Source organism: Mustelus asterias, chromosome 3, assembly GCF_964213995.1.
Source record: "Mustelus asterias chromosome 3, sMusAst1.hap1.1, whole genome shotgun sequence".
NCBI lineage: Eukaryota > Metazoa > Chordata > Chondrichthyes > Carcharhiniformes > Triakidae > Mustelus > Mustelus asterias.
In genome coordinates this window covers 93,082,707-93,102,761 of record NC_135803.1, presented here as the reverse complement: position 1 = coordinate 93,102,761, position 20,055 = coordinate 93,082,707, and the positions used below count along the sequence as shown (strand labels likewise).

General features: G+C 44.5%; 1 protein-coding gene across 1 annotated transcript in view; it reads right to left on the bottom strand.

Annotated features, from left to right (window-relative positions):
- Nucleotides 1-1,276: 1,276 nt before the first annotated feature.
- parp3 (poly (ADP-ribose) polymerase family, member 3) overlaps nt 1,277-20,055 on the bottom strand; it is a 32,473-nt gene continuing 13,694 nt past the window's right edge. Inside the window, exons 6-11 of the mRNA XM_078209343.1 lie at nt 15,754-15,977; nt 13,861-14,019; nt 9,324-9,410; nt 7,591-7,768; nt 3,364-3,510; nt 1,277-2,634 (exon numbers count right to left, since the gene is read on the bottom strand). Of these exons, the coding sequence (XP_078065469.1) occupies nt 2,465-2,634; nt 3,364-3,510; nt 7,591-7,768; nt 9,324-9,410; nt 13,861-14,019; nt 15,754-15,977 (965 nt within the window). The 3' untranslated portion in view covers nt 1,277-2,464. The remainder of the gene's footprint in view (nt 2,635-3,363; nt 3,511-7,590; nt 7,769-9,323; nt 9,411-13,860; nt 14,020-15,753; nt 15,978-20,055) is intronic.

Here is a 20,055-nt window from a genome sequence, read left to right as displayed (position 1 = left end):
TCTCCAGACAAGACAGCCAGTGGAACTCTGCAGGTCCACGCAACTGTGGGAGTTACAAATAGTGTGACATAAACCGGGATATTGGGTTTATGTCACACTATTTGTAACCCCCACAGTTGCGTGGACCTGCAGAGTTCCACTGGCTGTCTTGTCTGGAGACAATACACATCTTTTTAGCCTGTCTTGATGCTCTCTCCACTCCCATTGTTTTGTTTCTTAAAGACTGGATTAGTTGTAAGTATTCGCATTCCAACCATTATTCATGTAAATTGAGTCTGTGTCTTTATAAGTTCTGTTTGTGAACAGAATTCCCACTCACCTGAAGAAGGGGCTCAGAGCCTCGAAAGCTTGTGTGGCTTTTGCTACCAAATAAACCTGTTGGACTTTAACCTGGTGTTGTTAAACTTCTTACTGTGTTTACCCCAGTCCAACGCCGGCATCTCCACATCATGACTAATTTAGAGGTGACAGTGCTACTCACTACTAGATAGTGAGTGCAAGGAGAGGAAAGAATGAAAGTGAATTCCGAGTGGGCACTGTGCTTCTGTGGAGCTGGATAGCAGAGACATTACGGTTCTGAGCTGGGTTGGGGAATGCAACTCCTAACCTAGCCAGTAACCTCTGAGCAGGGGAAGGGTGAAGACAAGGCTGGACTCTGTTGTAACACTCCTTTTGCTATTATCTAGCAAGCTACTGACCTTCACTATCTAGGTCACACACGAAGAAAGGTGGTTGGCCTGAGGTGGCTTAGATGTGATGTGGGGGAGTGATTTGCATAAATGATCCCCTCAGAGGTGAGTATGGGAGGATGAGAGACAGTTTTTTCTTTAATTCATTTGTGGGGCATGGGGGGGTCACTGGCTGGCCAGCATTTATTGCCCATCCCTGGTTGCCCTTGAGAAGGTGGTGGTGAGCCGCCTTCTTGAATCACTGATACAACTGAATTGCTTGCTAGGTTATTTCAGAGGGCAGTTGAGAGTTACTATGACTCTGGAGTCACACGTAGGCCAGACCAGGCAAGAACAGCAGATTTCTTCTCTAAAGGACATTAGTGAACCAGATGGGTTTTTCTGACAATCGACAATGGTTTCATGGTCATCAGTAGATTCTTAATTCCAAATATTTTTAATTCCACCATCTTCCATGGCAGGATTTGAACCTGGGTGCCCAAAACATTAGCTGAGTTTCTGGATTAATAGTCTAGCGATAATACCACTAGGCCATTGCCTCCCCGAAGGAAGCAAAAGGATTGAATAAAAGCAACCAATTCACCAAGTTCAGAGTGGTGTGCAGAATAAGAGAATGTTTTAATAGTGCAGACATTAGGGGACCCATCTGATCGGGACAATGATTACAATTACTGATCATCAGGATACAATCTATTCACATAGGAATCCTTTCACAGTGTGAGGGGAAATCACAGCTTCCAACAGATTAACAATGCAAAGTACACAGATGGTACACTTGATCTGGCCCACACGCCTTCCAGTGAAATAATCTCAGATTGGTGCCTTTCACAGTGATAATCTGCAGCCAGGTCTATTTCCAAACACCAGTGTGCATCTGTCCTACCTTTCACAATGGATTTTACCCAGAATGTCAAGGGCAACCCCAGCTAATGGTGGCTGTTAGGAGACAGAGGCTTTTGCAGTTGCTGTGTGTGAACCTACCATAGAATCAGGCTATCAGCCATACCTGCCCCAACCTCCAAATGAACCATAAGCAGAGGAGGCAAGCTGCTGTCCATCTCAATCGCCAACTGAGGGACACATACAGCTCTTGGATTGTCAATCTGCAGTCAGCAATATTCAGTGCGCAAAAGTGGTTTTACAAATAATTTAGTGCAGTTTGTCTGGGGAAGACCTTGAGCCAGAATGACCATACTGAGTGACATGGTCAGTGAGGAAGGCCTAGGGCAGAGCCGATCAGTTCAGTAAAGGTCACTCAGTGTGGTCAGTGACAGAAGCCTGGGACAGACTTCAGTGTATTACTGTGAGGTCTGGGAAGAGGTTGAGGTTGAGAGGCCTGTCAGTTCTCCCATTTCTCAGATAGCCACAGAGTTGCTAGTAAAGGACTAATATCCCAATGGCCTAAAATGTTCCTGATGGTCAGAATTCTTTGTTTAATCTCAACACTACCATTATGATGGTGAATTCAGTCAGTATCGTTTGGCTGTAGCTTGAGCTGCGATTGAAGTTAACCTGCCTGAAACTCATCAATGGAAGGGGAATCCTGAATATTTCTGATCAGTTTCATCACCCCAGAAAAAGCTCTTTTAAATTGTTAGTGTCTGTAGTGTGAAGTAGCAAGAACGATTAAAGTAGCCAATCCAACACCTGTACAGTAGCACTAACCAAACTGCAGCAGAAAGTAAACATCATTTTGCTCCTTTGGTAAAAGGCACCTGGAGCTCCTGGTAAATGATCAGGGCGTGGATCTCACGCTGGCAGTGAGTGAAGGCCACTCAGAACTTCACCTGCAGCAAGTAGCGAAGGCGAGCCTGGCTCTCTTTGTAGATGACATATTCACTCTGAGAAAAGAAGCTTTCCTTCTGCAGCTTCATCTGCATTGGCACCCCCTGGGGAACGATAACTTTCTTCTCTTCGAGAATTATCTCCGTGTCCTGAGAACAATCTTCAGAGAACAAGGCAGAGAAAAGAAAAAAACATGTATTTTCTCCTTTTACTTTTCAAATACTTGACCCTTAACACAATGTCCATATCTGTGCCAGCTGAGACTTTCAGATCTCTAACACTTAAATTGAAGTTCATGGATATGGCATCAACACAGGAAGAGACCATTTGGGCCATCATGTCCCTGCTGGCTGTCTGCAAAACAACTCACCAAGTGCCACACCCCTGCTTTTTCCCCATTGCTCTGCAAAGTTTTCCTTTTTGATAATCAATTTTCTTGTGAAAGGTATAATTGAATCCACATCCACCACATTCTGGCGATTCGGTGCGTGTTACTGGGCATAAATCAGTTTACATGATACTGTGCTCTGTCTCTTGATGAAAAGCACTAGTTCAGCCATGGAGACCTAGAAGGTTCCAGGTGTTATCTGTCTCAGCCTGTACTGATCCTTGGATTCAGGAAGGAGATGGAGAACAGATCATCAGTTTGGTCTAATCTCCCAATCATGTTTCATTGGTCACTGCAGACCCAAGGGATTGACAGCCAGACTCAATCTGAATGTAGTTAAATAGCTTAACACTCACTGTCTACTCAAACTGATCAGTCAGGGTGCTATCAGAAGTTGACACAAGCAAGGCCCAAGATGAGGAAGGGGTAAAACTGGGTGTGGGGAGGATGGGGGAAGAACGGAAAATAGGATGTATTGATGGAATGGTAGAGTGTCCATACCTGGCTCAGTTGTGCCACGAGCAACCACACTGTCAAAGCCTTTGGGAGCGGATTTCAACCTGCTGTTATCTTGGAAAATGGAATATTCTTTCCCCAAAGCCACTTCAGTCAGGAACATGACACCAACCTTGTTGGATGTAAACCCAACTACAAAAGAAAACAGAACTGCCTTAGTGCAATATTAGCTCTGGTTCAGCATAATCCATATGTGAGATAAAAAATAAATGGTCAAAGCATCTGATTTTAGTGACAATGAGTATAGGATAAAGGTAAACCAGAAGAGAACGCCCCTGCTCATTTTTGAAATAGTGCTGTGGGTCTTTTACACCCTCTCATAGGGAAGACAGACCCTTGGTATAAAGTCTTGTCCATCTGTGGAAGAGTCCCTCTCGGTACTTAAGTCACTGCGCTGGGATTCAAACCAATTAGCATCTGACTAAGGACAAGGAAGCCACCCGAGCCAGAACTAAATTCTTGAAGCCATGAGCAAGACTACAGCTCTGAAAGAGTCAACTTTCCCAAAATCTCCCTCTGGATCATGGATCTATCTGTTTCAAGAAGACGACCAACATCCTGGTACCTAAGAAAAACCAAGCATCATGCCTTAATGACTATCGGCTGGTGGCTCTGACATCCATCATTATGAAGTGCTTCGAAAGATTAGTCATGGCACAAATCAATTCCAGCCTCCTGGACTACCTGGATCCGCTACAGTTTGCCTACCGCTGCAACAGGTCCACAGCAGATGCCATTTCCCTGGCCCTGCACTCAACCCTGGAACACGTAGATAACAAGGACCCTATGTCAGACACCATTATTCCCACAAAACTCATCTCCAAACTCCATGGCCTGGGCCTCAGCACCTCCCTCTGTGACTGGATCCTGAACTTCCTAACTCACAGACCACAATCAGTAAGGATAGACAACAATACCTCCTCCACGATCATCCTCAACACCGGTGTCCCATAAGGCCATGTTCTCAGCCCTCTACTATACTCCTTATACACCTATGACTGTGCGGCCAAATTCCCTGCCAATTTGATTTTCAAGTTTGCTGATGAAACCACTGCAGTGGTTCGGATCTCAAACAATGACGAGACAGAGTACAGGAATGAAATAGAGAATCTGGTGAATCTCTTCCTCAATGTCAACAAAACGAAGGAGATTGACATCGACTTCAGGAAGGGTAAAGGAAAACATGCCCCTGTGTACATCAATGGGGACAAAGTAGAAAGGGTCGAGAGTTTCAAATTTTTAGGTGTCCAGATCACCAACAATCTGTCCTGGTCCCCCCATGCTGACATTATAGTTAAGAAAGCCCACCAACGCCTCTACTTTCTCAGAAGACTAAGGAAATTTAGCATGTCAGCTACGACTCTCTCCAACTTTTACAGATGCACCATCGAAAGCATTCTTTCTGGTTGTATCACAGCTCGGTATGGCTCCTGCTCTGCCCAAGACTACAAGGAACTACAAAAGGTCGTGAGTGTAGCCCAATCCATCACACAAACCAGCCTCCCATTCATTGGCTCTGTCGACAATTCCCGTTGCCTCGGAAAAGCAGCCAGCATAATTAAGGACCCCGTGCACCTCGGACATTCTCCTTTCACCTTCTTCCGTCGGGAAAAAGATACAAAAGTCTGAGGTCACATACCAACTGACTCAAGAACAGCTTCTTCCCTGCTGCTGTCAGACTTTTGAATGGACCTACCTTGCGTTAAGTTGATCTTTCTCTACACCCTAGCTATGACTGTAACACTACATTCTGCACTCTCTCGTTCCCTTCTCTATGAATGGTATGTTTTGTCTGTATAGTGTGCAAGAAACAATACTTTTCACTGTATGTTAATACATGTGACAATAATAAATCAAATCAAATTCAACAGACATCCGTTACAATTCTTCCACATATGGATCCCGGCCTCTTGAGCAGCATTAGGCCTCGCCCCCATACCGGCATGAACCCCCCACGGCACTCTGTGAGGCACAGAGTGCCGAATATCCATCTCACTAAGTACGCCCAAAAAACATGTGAAAAATCTCCCGTTCTCCCGCCCGTTGGGCCCTTTAAATTTTTGGGGGAAAATTGCCCCCAACTCTGCAGGTCTCCGAATCTGCTGCTGGCTGTTTATTTGATATATTCTGCTCAGCACCACTCCCCACCCACACCCCCAAAGAGGTAAGTATCCTGCTATTGTGAAATGGAAAGTGCACACTAATCAGAATTGCAGCATTACAATTACTGAATAATTCATACATTTTCCTACACCCAACATAAATGATGCATAATGTGGCAACACATGTTGCACTCATAAAAGCAGAATCAAAGGTTTCATAGTATTGATTGATTTATAATCAATTTTTATGAAGTCCATTTAAAATGGTAAAATACTAAATATAATTTTCTTACCTAAATATTCATCTAAACACAAGAAAATTAATGATTTTACAGTCTGGATGATTAAGTGTTGTCTCATGATGATGTTAATACTATTTCTATCTACTTAAATGGATTTGTGTTACCAGGATGGCATTTTGCATCACCAAATGGTTACATTACAGCACAAAAGGCCATTCGGTCCATCGTGCATGTGCTGGCTGTCTGTAAAGAAGCAATTCACCACCATCGCCCGTGGCCCTGCACATTCTCTCTTTTCAGATCCAATTCCCAATTGAACTTGCCTCCACTGTGACCCACAGGCTGAAGATTCAATGGCTATGGAGATCTGCTTCACACAGAGTCCTGATGTTGTCGTAAGACCTCCATTTACAACTCAAACCACTTTTATATTTGATGATTTTGCAGTTCTTGTGATAGGAGAGTGACCTTGGCTTCCTGGGTTTAAACTTTAAAATATACCAGTATATTCCAGCATATGGGCCCAAGAAAACCAGAGTCTACAAATCAGTCAACGTGATAAAGACGACAATTTTAATACACAGAATTCATTCTCCGACAACCAAAACTACAGAACCAACCAATATAAAAGTACAAAACTCAATTTTCTTCTTTTTGGGCATGTCAATCAGCTTTAATTTGGAATGGAAGCAAAAATAAATTCAATGAAAAAGTGATACTTGGAGATAAAGAATTTCTGAGTACCACACTTTAGGTCTACTTTTATAACCATCTATAATATAAAATGCAGCTTTATCTGGTCTGTTAAGAGATTAAATAAACCACTAATGAAGTCTACAATCTGTCAGTCTTCATTGGTTTAAGTTTGAAAACAAAATCACGATTTTTCTACCAAATCTCTTGATTCTTAAAGAGTTTGTTTCTTGATTTACTAGGTAGGTATTAGTATTCCTGGTGTACATACATCCAAAGCTTTCTCTGGAATAATCCCCTTCAAATTGGACCCTTTATTTTATTTTGCCTCTCACTCTTCCTCTCAAAACATATCACTTCACATCTCTGGTGAAATTACATTTGCCATGTGCCTGTCCATTTCACCAGCCTGTCTATATCATAGAACATAGAGCATAGAACATAACAGCGCAGTACAGGCCCTTTAGCCCTCGATGTTGCGCCGACCAGTGGAACCAATCTAAAGTCCCTCTAATCTACACTATTCCAATATCATCCATATGTTTATCCAATAACCATTTGAATGCTCTTAATGTTGACGAGTCCACTACTGCTGCAGGCAGGGCATTCCACGCCCTTACTACTCTCTGAGTAAAGAACCCACCTCTAACATCTGTCCTATATCTCTCACCGCTCAATTTAAAGCTATGTCCCCTCATGCTAGCCAACACCATCCGAGGAAAAAGGCTCTCACTATCCACCCTATCTAATCCTCTGATCATCTTGTATGCCTCTATTAAGTCACCTCTTAACCTTCTTCTCTCTAACGAAAACAACCTCAAGCCCCTCAGCCTTTCCTCATACGATTTTCCCACCATACCAGGCAACATCCTGGTAAATCTCCTCTGCACCCTTTCCAACACTTCCACATCTTTCCTATATTTCGGCGACCAGAACTGTACGCAATACTCCAAATGCGGCCGCACCAGAGTTTTGTACAGTTGCAGCATGACCTCCTGGCTCCGAAACTCAATCCCTCTACCAATAAAAGCTAACACACCGTATGCCTTCTTAACAACCCTATCAACCTGGGTGCCAACTTTCAGGGATCCTCCTGAGATTTGTCACTATCCTCCTGATTTTGGAGTTTTGTGTTGATGATCAGTACTGCATGTAGTTAGAATGCTTTGAATTACCATATCCGGCTGACTTGCTGTTTTCAGATGCAAAATAAATTCCACATCCTACACGGCCCCCCGAGTGTGGCATGATCCGCAGCCCGGTTTTCAGAATGGCAGCGACAACTGCAATGTTGGTGCCATGCCAGAGAAGGCGCCGGTTCTCGATATTATTGTGAATCTTGAAACGCTCCCCCTAGAAACATAGGAATAGTCTGGATTAGTGTCTGGAAAATGTCTCCACCTGGTGACACTTACACCTCAACTCCTGTGAAATCTTACACCTCAACTCCTATCAGTGAAATCATGGAATCCTACAGTGCAGAAGGAGGCCATTCGGCCCATCAAGTCTGCACCAACCACAATCCCACCTAGGCCCTATCCCCATAACCCCATGCATTTTACCTGAGCTAATCCCCCTGACACTAAGGGGCAATTTAGCATGGCCAATCAATCTAACCTGCATATCTTTGGACTGTGGGAGGAAACCGGAGGAAATCCACACAGACACGAGGAGAATGTGCAAACTCCACAGACAGTGACCCAAGCTGGGAATCGAACCCGGGTCTCTGGTGCCGTGAGACAGCAATGCTAATCACTGCGCCGCCGTGCTCTCATCATCTTTACGTATTCTCCTGAGCAATGGATCATCATTACAAATTTTTCTTCCCAGTATGACCATCAGCAGGTACAGCACGGGGTTAGATACAGAGTAAAACTGTATCTCCACTGTCCCCATCAAAAACTCCAAGGACAGGTGTAGCATGGGGTTAGATACAGAGTAAAGCTCCAACTACACTGTCCCCATCAAACACTCCTAAAATTCAATCCAATCTCAAACAGATTCCAGACTGAACATTTTTGGATTTAATTCCGTTCTAGTTGCACAAATGGAACTGATATATACTCCATGCTTTTCTCAGGGTATGGACTAAGCACTATTCGAGAAAGATACAAGGGAAAGGGAGTATCCTATAAGTTCTAAGGTCATGCCACAGACATATCTCCTTCCATTTCCTAATCATGTATACATATGAACAAGGGGCACGATTGTGGCCATTTGACCCCACATTTATCTAACTAACTAGTTGCAGCTACAAGCAGAGCCTGTATAAGCCCTGTTTTAAAGCAGGTCTAAAACTCAGCTGCTTCCAATCCAAACAGCAACATTCAGGTAATCACCAGATTAAAAGAAGACTAGCCTTTAAATCGAAATTAATCCTTAATTAAACACTTAAACTCCCTCAGTCACCAAACTTCAGCGCTCTCCTGCAGTTCAAAGCAGCACTCCAGTGTAGACCTCACCTATTCACCTTCACTCAATCCTGTTCTGAATAAGTCATATTGAACTCAAAAATTTAACACAGTTTCTCTCTCCACAGGTGCTGCCAGGTCTGTGGAATTTTTTCAGCATTTTCACTTTTTATTACTGAATCCCCCATGCCATATCCTGTTAGTCAGCATTGAACTGATTTTAGTTTAGCTTTGTTCTGGAGATTCTTTTATGGGTTTGTCTTTCCTTTCTGTCTCATTGATTAAACTTGTCCCCGATGTCACCTGGTACCCTCCAGTGGGAATTGCTTCCTGCAGCCCCGTGAGGAGAGGAAGGGCCAATTTGTGGCCGCAAAGGTCCTGGCGACACTTACCTCAGTCGATCTTTATTCTCTGCGTGTTGGAGCTGATAGTCACAACACAAATATTGTCCCTGCACTAAACCTGTGTGGAGCTCTGACCACTGCCTGCAAGCTCACCTCTTGTTCTCTGTCCAGCTTCCAAACGTTGAGAATTTTGATTTGTTTGTAGCCACCGCCAGTCACATCCACATATTTCTTAATAATCTGCAATGAAACAAAACATTGGATGGGCCCCAATAGAAAAGGCTGGAGTGAGCGGGGTGTTGCCAGGTGAAGTGGGAGGGTGGAGCTGACAATGAAAGCAATTACCCTTCTTCTCCATCAACAGAACTTAAACAAGGAGGCTGCAGAGACTGATAGGAACACAGCAAATATTCGGCCCCTTGATCCTGCTCCATCACTCAACCTGATCGTCGCTGATCTTGTATTTTAATGCCCCTTTTCCTACTATCTCCATATCCCTTAATGTCTTTACTATCCAGAAGCCTATCAATCAATCTCTCTTGAACAGATTCAGTGACTGGACCTCCACAACCCTCCAGGGTGAGGTATTCCAAAAATTTACCTCCTCATCGTGGTCCTAAACTGCCTAGCTCTTATGGTTTTAGACCCTCCATGATGTAGAGATGCCGGCGTTGGACAGGGGTAAGCACAGTAAGAAGTCTCACGACACCAGGTTAAAGTCCAACAGGTTTATTTGGTGGCACAAGCTTTTGGAGCACTGCCCCTTCATCAGATGAGTGGACACTCCAGCCAGTGAAAACACCCTTGCTTCATCTACTTTGTCAAGCCTTGCAAGAATTTAGTTTGTTTCAATGAGATCACCTCTTGTTCCTCTAAACTTCAGAGAATAAGGGCTCAGTTTCCTTAATCTCTCCTCATATGACATTCCTGCCATCCCAGGAATCCATCTGGTGAATGTTTGATGCACTCCCTCTATGGTATAAAGACCAAAACAGTACTCAATACTCCAAATGCGGGCTCACCAGGACTCTATATAATTGTAGCAAGATATCCTTACTGCTCTTGCACTAAAAGCCAAATAGAATTTTGGAAGGTGGCTGGGATTAATGATGTGAATGAAAATAATACTAACAGAATCAATCCCCTGTACTCCCAGGGCAGGGCCAGTGGCAGCATCAGGTACTCCCAGGCAGCTGTAACAATCCTGAAACCTCCTCATGTTTCTCCTTTGAAATAATACTACAGGATTGCTGACAGTGTAACACTCCCACAATACCGCACTGGAGTGTCTGCCCTGATTTTTGTGCTCAAATCCTGGAGTGGGATTTGAACCCAAAACCTCATGACTCAGATGAGAGTGCATCACTACTATCACACCGTCAGGGGGTTTTCAATGCTGTATGAAGTGAGACAGAAGTGTGGTTTCCTGTGTAGGAATGGTAACATGTGAATTGGATGTGGACTATGCAGGAGGTGTGAAGCGTTATTCTGTTCTAAAGTTATTGACCCATAGGGCTGGATTGTCACTGCCAAGGTGGATAGCGTGAACCTGGGAAATTCCTGACCCACGCCCTCCCCCATCGTCCCCACGCCACTTTCACTGTCGCTTGGGCAGATGATAAAAACACCTCTCACAATCTAAAACAGTTCTCACTCATATATATTTGATAATGAAAAAAGCTCCTATTTGCAAAACCCATTCAAAACTTCTAAATCTCCTCAAGTGGTTAATACCTTAAACAAATTCTATCCAGACCCCACATCAAATAAAGCTAATTCTTGATGTAGAAAACTACTGATCTCAGTATTGAACACACTCAACTGAGCCTCTACTGCCCTGGTGCAGAAAGTTCCAAAGATTCACCATCCTTGGAGTGAAGAAATTCCTCCTCACCTCAGTCTCAATGCCTATCCCCTTATTCTGACACTGATTCTAGATACCCCAGTTAGGGGAAGCATTGTTCCTGTATTTATCAGAATTTTATATGTCTGAATGAGATCACTGCAGTGTATTCTAAACTTCAAAGAATAAAGGCCCAATCTAATTATTCCTCATAGGACAATCCCTCCATCCCAGGAATTAATTTCACTCCCTCTGTGGCAAATACATATTTCTTTAGGTAAGAGGACCTAAACTTTCAATCAAACCGTGAACTAAGAACACCACGTTAAGATAATTGTAGCTTTTGAAACTCAGTCAAGCATTCATAATGGCATATTACTAGAGAAATGTCAAGAAAAATCTCTATTGAAACTACATGAACAGATGGTAATGATTTTTAAGCTACATCAAATGGCCTGCCAGTCAAATCAGTCCAGCAGAGCGTTAGTTTAAACTCTCACAAACAGCTTAAACTTTTTTTTCCGTGTTTAAAAAGTGTAAGATTTTTAAAAGTTCATATCATGACAATTAAGCAGATCTTATCCACCCTTCAAAATCATTTACATATCTCCATCAATTTGTGACCCCCACAACATGGGTTAAGGATTTTGAAATAGCCAAAGTGGGCTCTGTTTGAAGTAAGCACTGGGTTCAAATGGCACTGCTGAATTTGAGTTTCCCTCCTGTGTCCCTTCCCCCACTATCAAAAATTGGACCCGTCAGAAATGGGGGCGGGACTTCCGTGTCCAAGTCCTGTACACAATTTTTAAAGGTCTACGGAGTTGGCCAGATTGCATGAAAACCTTGCGTGTAGAGTTATTACAGCACAGAGGAGGTCACATGGCCCCTATACCTCTTAACTACACTACTTTTCAAATTTTGCATCCCTTATTCAAAGTAATTGAGTGGTTAAAAGTAAAGTCTCGTTAGATTAGCTAATCGTCATTGAGGCCAGAAAGGACTTCAAGCTAAAGAGTCCTGTGAGCAAGTTGCTTACTTGTCTCACATTAAACTTTCTACCGAACGCGATCACGATCTGCATTCTGTTAGCACTGGGCATGTGTTAGTTCCATGCTAGTTCTGAGCACTTTATTTCAAACTAGGAAACCAGGATCATTTTAATTCTAGGTCACCGGTCAGAGATCTCAAATATTCAATCATTGATCCAACACTATTGTATTTTAGAATGCTACCCAATTATCTGATGAATTTGATTGGCTGCTCTGGTTCCTGTTCTGTTGGTATGATATTTTAAGCTTAAAGAGACTTTGGGAGTATTTACTGAGATAAAGGTAGGTTTCAATGGCTTTTACTGAGGTAAAGGTGGGATTTAAAGGTTTACGCTGGAGGTGAGGGGAGCTGGGATTTCAGGAGTATTTACAAAGAACAATACAGCACAGAAACAGGCCCTTCGGCCCTCCAAGTCTGCACCGATCATGTGTTCCTAACTAGACCATCCGTTTGTATCTCTCTATTCCCAGTCTGTTCATGTGGCTATCTAGATAAGACTTAAATGATCCTAGCGTGTCTGCCTCAACCACCTTGCTTGGTAGTGCATTCCAGGCCCCCACCACCCTCTGTGTAAAATACGTCCCCCGCATATCTGTATTGAACCTTGCCCCCCTTTACCTTGAACTTGTGACCCCTTGTGTTTGTCATTTCTGACCTGGGAAAAAGCTTTCAACTGTTCACCCTATCTATGCCTTTCATAATTTTATAAACTTCTATTAGGTCGCCCCTCATCCTCCGTCTTTCCAGGGAGAACAACCCTAGTTTACTCAATCTCACCTCATAGCTAAGACCCTCCATACTAGGCAACATCCTGGTAAACCTTTTTCTGCACTATCTCCAAAGTCTCCACGTCCTTCTGGTAGTGTGGCGACCAGAACTGGACGCAGTATTCCAGATGTGGCCGAACCGACGTTCTTTATAACTGTAACATCATATATCAACTTTTATACTCTATGCCCCATCCAATAAAGGCAAGCATGCCATATGCCTTCTTCACCACCTTTTCCACCAGTGTTGCCACCTTTAAGGATCTGTGGATTTGCACACCCAGATCCCTCTGTGTGTCTATACTCCTGATGGTTCTGCCATTTATTGTATAGCTCCCCCCTGCATTAGATCTACCAAAATGCATCACTTCGCATTTATCTGGATTAAATTCCATCTGCCATTTCTCTGCCCAATTTTCCAGCCTATCTATATCCTGCTGTATTCTCTGACAATGTTCATCACTATCCACAACTCCAGCAATCTTTGTGTCGTCCGCAAACTTACTGATCACATCAGCTACATCTTCCTCCAAATCATTTATATATATCACAAACAGAAGAGATCCCAGTACAGAGCCCTGCGGAACACCACTAGTCACAGCCGTCCAATCAGAAAAAGACCCCTCCACTGCTACTCTCTGTCTTCTATGGCCAAGCCAGTTCTGTACCCATCTAGCTAGTTCACCTTTGATCCCGTGAGATTTAACCTTTTGCACCAGCCTGCCATGAGGGACCTTGTCAAATGCTTTACTAAAATCCATGTAGATGACATCCACGGCCCTTTCCTTGTCAATCATTTTTGTCACCTCCTCAAAAAACTCAACCAAATTTGTGAGGCATGACCTACTGGAGGAGAGGTTTGGTTCAGGGTTGGGGGGGGGGGGGGGGGGGGGGGGATTTTGACTGGAGGTGAAGTGGGCTGTTTCAGGGGAACCGATTAGAGGTTTGGTTTGGTTCGGAGGGATTTATTCGAGGGGAGATGGGGTACTGAGGGAGATTTACTACAGGTAAGATGTAGTCCTAGTTTTACCTTGAATTCTTCGGAATTGGTCGCAAGGAGTGAGAGCTCACACTTCAGCAGGTTAAAATCTTCATCCAGAGGATGTGGTACCTCCTCAATAACTTCAGTCTTGGCTTTCTGCTCCTTCTCAGCTTGAAGGCTCTGAGCCAGTTCAATATCAGCAAGCACCTGGCCAATCAGACAGAAGTTTATAATTAAACTCGGAGAGCGGATGATTTCTTAGAAATCTACGTTAGTTCCCTTCACCACCACCCTCGGCACCCCCACACCCCTACCCTTCAGAAACCAACTCCTGATGACTTTTGGTTCCAATGAACTGGCATCAAGTGGCAATACTACATGTGTGAGTCTGAAGAGTGAGTCCTGACACTGACTAATCAAACCAGCGAGAGACAGCTTAATTTTATCTTGTGATTTCCAGATTGACAGTAGGCTGCATGTCCAGGACCCTCGCACCAACAGGGGTGGCACGGTGGCACAGTGGTTAGCACTATTGCCTCACAGTGCCAGGGACCCGGTTCAATGTCAGCCTTGGGTTACTATTTGTGTGGAGTTTGCACATTCTCCCAGTGTCTGCGTGGGTTTCCCTCAGGTGCTCTGGTTTCTTCCCACAGTCCAAAGATGTGCAAGTTAGGTTGATTGGCCATGCTAAATTGACCCTAGTGTCAGGGGGGTTAGCAGGATATGTGGGGTTTCGGGAATAGAGCTTGGGTGGGATTGTGGTCGGTGCAGACTCGATGGGCCGAATGGCCTCCTTCTGCACTGTAGGGATTCTATGATTCTAAATGTCTGGTGTGGTGTCTGGCTTGATGACCCATTGGATCAGAGACAACTATCTACTGGGGCGGCACAGTAGCACAGTGGTTAGCACTGCTGCTTCACAGCTCCACGGACCTGGGTTCGATTCCCGGCTTGGGTCACTGTCTGTGTGGAGTTTGCACATTCTCTTCGTGTCTGCGTGGGTTTCCTCCAGGTGCTCCGGTTTCCTCCCACAGTCCAAAGATGTGCGGGTTAGGTTGATTGGCCATGCTAAAATTTCCCCTTAGTGTCCTGAGATGCGTCGGTTAGAGGGATTAGCGGGTAAATATGTAGGGATATGGGGATAGGGCCTGGATGGGATTGTGGTCGGTGCAGACTCGATGGGCCAAATGGCCTCTTTCTGCACTGTCGGGTTTCTATAATTCTATCTCCCCACACACATCCTATTGACAATAAAAAGCAAGCAACAAATAAAATATTACAGAGAACAGGAGGTCATCAGGATTGACTTGTTGTTATGGCTATAAGGTATGGACCTTATTTGTTGGTTGGTTTTGCCCTTATCTGATCTGGCCGCTCTTAGAGTTGTTATTACAATCTCACTGGGAAGGTGAACAATTTCCCTGTGATGTGCAGCTAAATTAGCAGTTTGAACAGTTTCTGGATAATTTTTCAGATTATGATGGCGTACTGACTGAAGAATGCATTTTTTAAAATAATTAATTCGTGGGACATGTACGTTGTTAGCTGGCCAGCATTTGTTGCCCTTGAATAGTGACTTGCTAGGTCATTTCAGAGGACAGTTGAGAGTCAACCACATTGTTGTGGTTCATGTAGGCCAGACAGGTAAGGACGGCAGATTTCCTTCCCTAAAGGACATTCCTGATGGGAAGATGAGGCAAGGTTAAGATTAATCAATTTAGATTTGCTGGATTTGTATTTTTATAGGTTGCTGGAGGACAACACAGGCACAAGAGAAAGATGAATGCCAAGTAATACTGGCTTGTAAAACCCACCAACTCAATAGGTGCCTGTTATATGGAATACCCTATCTCTGTCTGATGCCTACTTAGAGTCCACACTGATATTACCACCAATCATGGTCCTACAAAAAATCTTTGGCCTACTTTCAATGACAATTACCAGCAGCATGTCTCTTTTGGCCTGGATCACTTCAGCTGTATCGATCACAGGGGGTCTATTGCGCCCAAAGTAGTGAGGAATGACAGTGTAGAACTTTGAGGACAGTTCTTCCAGCTTCTTTTTGTTCTGACGTTGATTCAAGGTTCCCTCAATCTCATCCAACGCTTCAAAACCCTTGGCAATTTGCTGCTTACTCAACTTTCCAAGAGGCATCTTCTTCACATCTAATCAGGCCAATAGCAAAGAGAACGATCATTAATGCAGAGCAGTAGCTGTCTCCCTGTTCCCCCCCTGACTGGTTTCACCAGGACTCACTAGCCTGCCCAGTAACTTTCCAATTGGCCTCTCTACACATGAACTCGTGGTAAGAAGCTTGCACAGAAATTCCACCCTCGACCAATAACAAAACTGGGGTGAGTGGACAGGAACCCGAACTGAAATGTCCTTTCTCTAATCTGGGGCACCGAGACCAAATGCTCTCAGCTAAGATTAGCTTTGAATAGGAAACAAACCTGAGGCCTTAAAGCTCAATCTTTTAGCCAGCTTTGCCAATCAGCAAAGATGCTGTTCCAAGGTTTGCGGATGACACAAAGATGGCTGGAATTGCGGATAGCGAAGAGCATTGTCGGGCAATACAGCAGGATATAGATAGGCTGGAAAATTGGGCGGAGAGGTGGCAGATGGAATTTAATCCGGATAAATGCGAAGTGATGCATTTTGGAAGAAATAATGTAGGGAGGAGTTATGCAATAAATGGCAGAGTCATCAGGAGTATAGAAACACAGAGGGACCTAGGTGTGCAAGTCCACAAATCCTTGAAGGTGGCAACACAGGTGGAGAAGGTGGTGAAGAAGGCATATGGTATGCTTGCCTTTATAGGACGGGGTATAGAGTATAAAAGCTGGAGTCTGATGATGCAGCTGTATAGAACGCTGGTTAGGCCGCATTTGGAGTACTGCGTCCAGTTCTGGTCGCCGCACTACCAGAAGGACGTGGAGGCATTGGAGAGAGTGCAGAGAAGGTTTACCAGGATGTTGCCTGGTATGGAGGGTCTTAGCTATGAGGAGAGATTGGGTAGACTGGGGTTGTTCTCCTTGGAAAGACGGAGAATGAGGGGAGATCTAATAGAGGTATACAAGATTATGAAGGGTATAGATAGGGTGAACAGTGGGAAGCTTTTTCCCAGGTCGGAGGTGACGATCACGAGGGGTCACGGGCTCAAGCTGAGAGGGGCGAAGTATAACTCAGACATCAGAGGGATGTTTTTTACACAGAGGGTGGTGGGGGCCTGGAATGCGCTGCCAAGTAGGGTGGTGGAGGCAGGCACGCTGACATCGTTTAAGACTTACCTGGATAGTCACATGAGCAGCCTGGGAATGGAGGGATACAAACGATTGGTCTAGTTGGACCAAGGAGCGGCACAGGCTTGGAGGGCCGAAGGCCTGTTTCCTGTGCTGTACTGTTCTTTGTTCTTTGTTCTTTGAAGGGGGAGAGGTTTAACACAGATATCAGAAGGACATATTTCACACAGAGGGTCGTGGGGGCCTGGAATGTGTTGCCGGGCAAGGTGGTGGAGGCAGACACACTGGGAACGTTTAAGACTTATCTAGACAGCTATATGAACGGAGTGGGAATGGAGGGATACAAAAGAGTGGTCTAGTTTGGACCAGGGAGCGGCGCGGGCTAATTGTTCCTTGTTTCACGTTTCAAGGCTTCATTCTATGATCATCTTGCTGGTGCCAGTACAGAGCGAGACTGCGGATAGTTGGGAACCTGTCTCGGGGGCAGGGAATTCATATGGTGTTCATGGAAGTGGAAATGACTAGGGTTGGGAAGCATTTTCCGATCAGGGCCATTGTGATCTCCTGGACTCGTTTCGATCGCCTCAGGGGGTCGGAGAGGAATTTCCCAGATTTTTTTTTTCCCCATATTGGCCCTGGGGTTTTTCACTCTGGGTTTTCGCCTCTCCCTGGGGATCACATGGTCTGGAATAGGGGGGTGGGGGTGAGTTAATAGGTTGTAATGAACAAAGCATCGTAGCTGTGAGGGACAGCTCGGTGGATAGGATATTGGTATGTAGATAGGCTGGAAAATTGGGCGGGGATCCTGGATTCAGGATTCAATCCTGGACCGGGGAGCGGCGCGGGCTTGGAGGGCCGAAGGGCCTGTTCCTGTGCTGTATTGTTCTTTGTTCTTTGTTCTTTCTTTGTTATTCATCAACGCCCTGCCTACTCAATCTTGCCCCTCACCTGAAGTATGATGATCCTCAGATTAAGTCACCACCAGTCAGCTCTCCCTCTCAAAGGGAAGTGCAGCCTATGGTCACCTGAAACTATGGCAAACTTTACCAGTTCCAAGCATTTGGATAAAAACAATCAGGCAGGATAAATGTTTCTTCTTATCAAAGGTTAAGAGGAGATTTGGTTGATGGGTTCCAAGATATGAGGACTTGTGATAAAGTAAAGAAGGGTAAACTATTCTACTGGCCAGACAGTCAGTAACTGGGGGGCATAAAGTTACAGTATTCACAAAAAGGAAGGTAGGTTCTGGTAAATGGTCATTGAGAGACCATTTTTCTCTTTCTCTCTCTCTCTCCAGATACTGCTCGACTGACTGAGTGCGTCCATCATTCTCTGTTTTTTTATTTCAGATTTCCAGACATTTTCAGATTTGATGTCAAAAGGTGATAATAAACAAATCAACTGTTTTTGTGATATTGGTTGAATAAAAATTGGCCATGGCACGAGGGAGAACTAACTCCCTTGTCTTAGAACATAGAACAGTGCAGCACAGAACAGGCCCTTCGGCCCACGATGTTGTGCCGAGCTTTATCTGAAACCAAGATCAAGCTATCCCACTCCCTATCATCCTGGTGTGTTCCATGTGCCTATCCAATAACCGCTTAAATGTTCCTAAAGTGTCTGACTCCACTATCACTGCAGGCAGTCCATTCCACACCCCAACCACTCTCTGCATAAAGAACCTACCTCGGACATCCTTCCTATATCTCCCACCATGAACCCTATAGTTATGCCTCCTTGTAATAGCTCCATCCACCCGAGGAAATAGTCTTTGAACGTTCACTCTATCTATCCCCTTCAGCATTTTATAAACCTCTATTAAGTCTCCCCTCAACCTCCTCCGCTCCAGAGAGAACAACCCTAGCTCCCTCAACCTTTCCTCATAAGACCTCCCCTCCAAATCAGGCAGCATCCTGGTAAATCTCCTGAAGTCTTCTTCAGAATAATGCCACGGGATCTTTCATACACATCCAAGAGGGCAGACAAACTTTCAGCGTAATTTCTTGTCCAAAAATCAAATGGTGTTGAGATTAGGACAATTGTATATTAGAGGCACTTAGCCACAAGAAGCTGCTCAAACTTATTTAATGTGGGAGTTAACACCCTTCAGCCTGAACACAAAGAGTTCATACATCAACTTAGATCAAAGGGGTGGAGGGCAATGTCCAAACCAATACACCAGCCACTCTCTTGGTATATTAACTTGCAATTTTAAACCAGGAAATAGGAAGAATTTGCATTCATATGGTGTCTATCACAGGGCGTCCCAAACCACAGCCAATGAAATTAGTCCCTGTTATAATGCAAGAAATAAAGTAGCCAGTTTGTCCACATGTTCCTACTAACAGAATGTGATAATCACTAGATCATCTCATTTAGTGCTGTTGGTTAGGGGTGTTGGTTAGGGATGTTGGCTCAGGTTAGAGGAGAGAACTTCCCCACTGAAATAGTGGCATCTTTCACATTAACCTGAAAAGGCAGATGGGGCCTCGGTTGAACCTCTCATCCAAAAGGCAGCACCTCCAACAGTGCAGCACTCCCTCAGCACTCACTGGAGTTTTAGCCGATATTTTATGTTCAAGTCTCTGGGGTGTGTCAAGAACCCACAACCTCTGACTCTGAGGTGACTGGGCCACAGCTGAGACCCAACCTCCCATTGCTGTAAATGGGAAGCTTCCTCATGCTCAAAGTAACTGTAGAATAGTCCATGCCAGCAATAGGACTGCAGCATTGTAGAATTGCTAGAATAGGTCCTTATACTTGTAAAGTCTTAATGTGGACAAACAGATATCATCGCCAATGATTCCAAAGTTAGGTGGATTGGCCATAGTAAAGATGCTCCTTAGTGTCCCAAGATGGGTAGGTTAGGTGGATTAGCCATGGTAAATGAGTGGGGTTACGGGGATAAGGAGAGGGAGAGGGCCTGGGTACTGTGTCAGAGAGTCAGTGCAGACTCAATGGGCTGAATGGCCTCCTTCTGCACTGTAGGATTCTATGATTT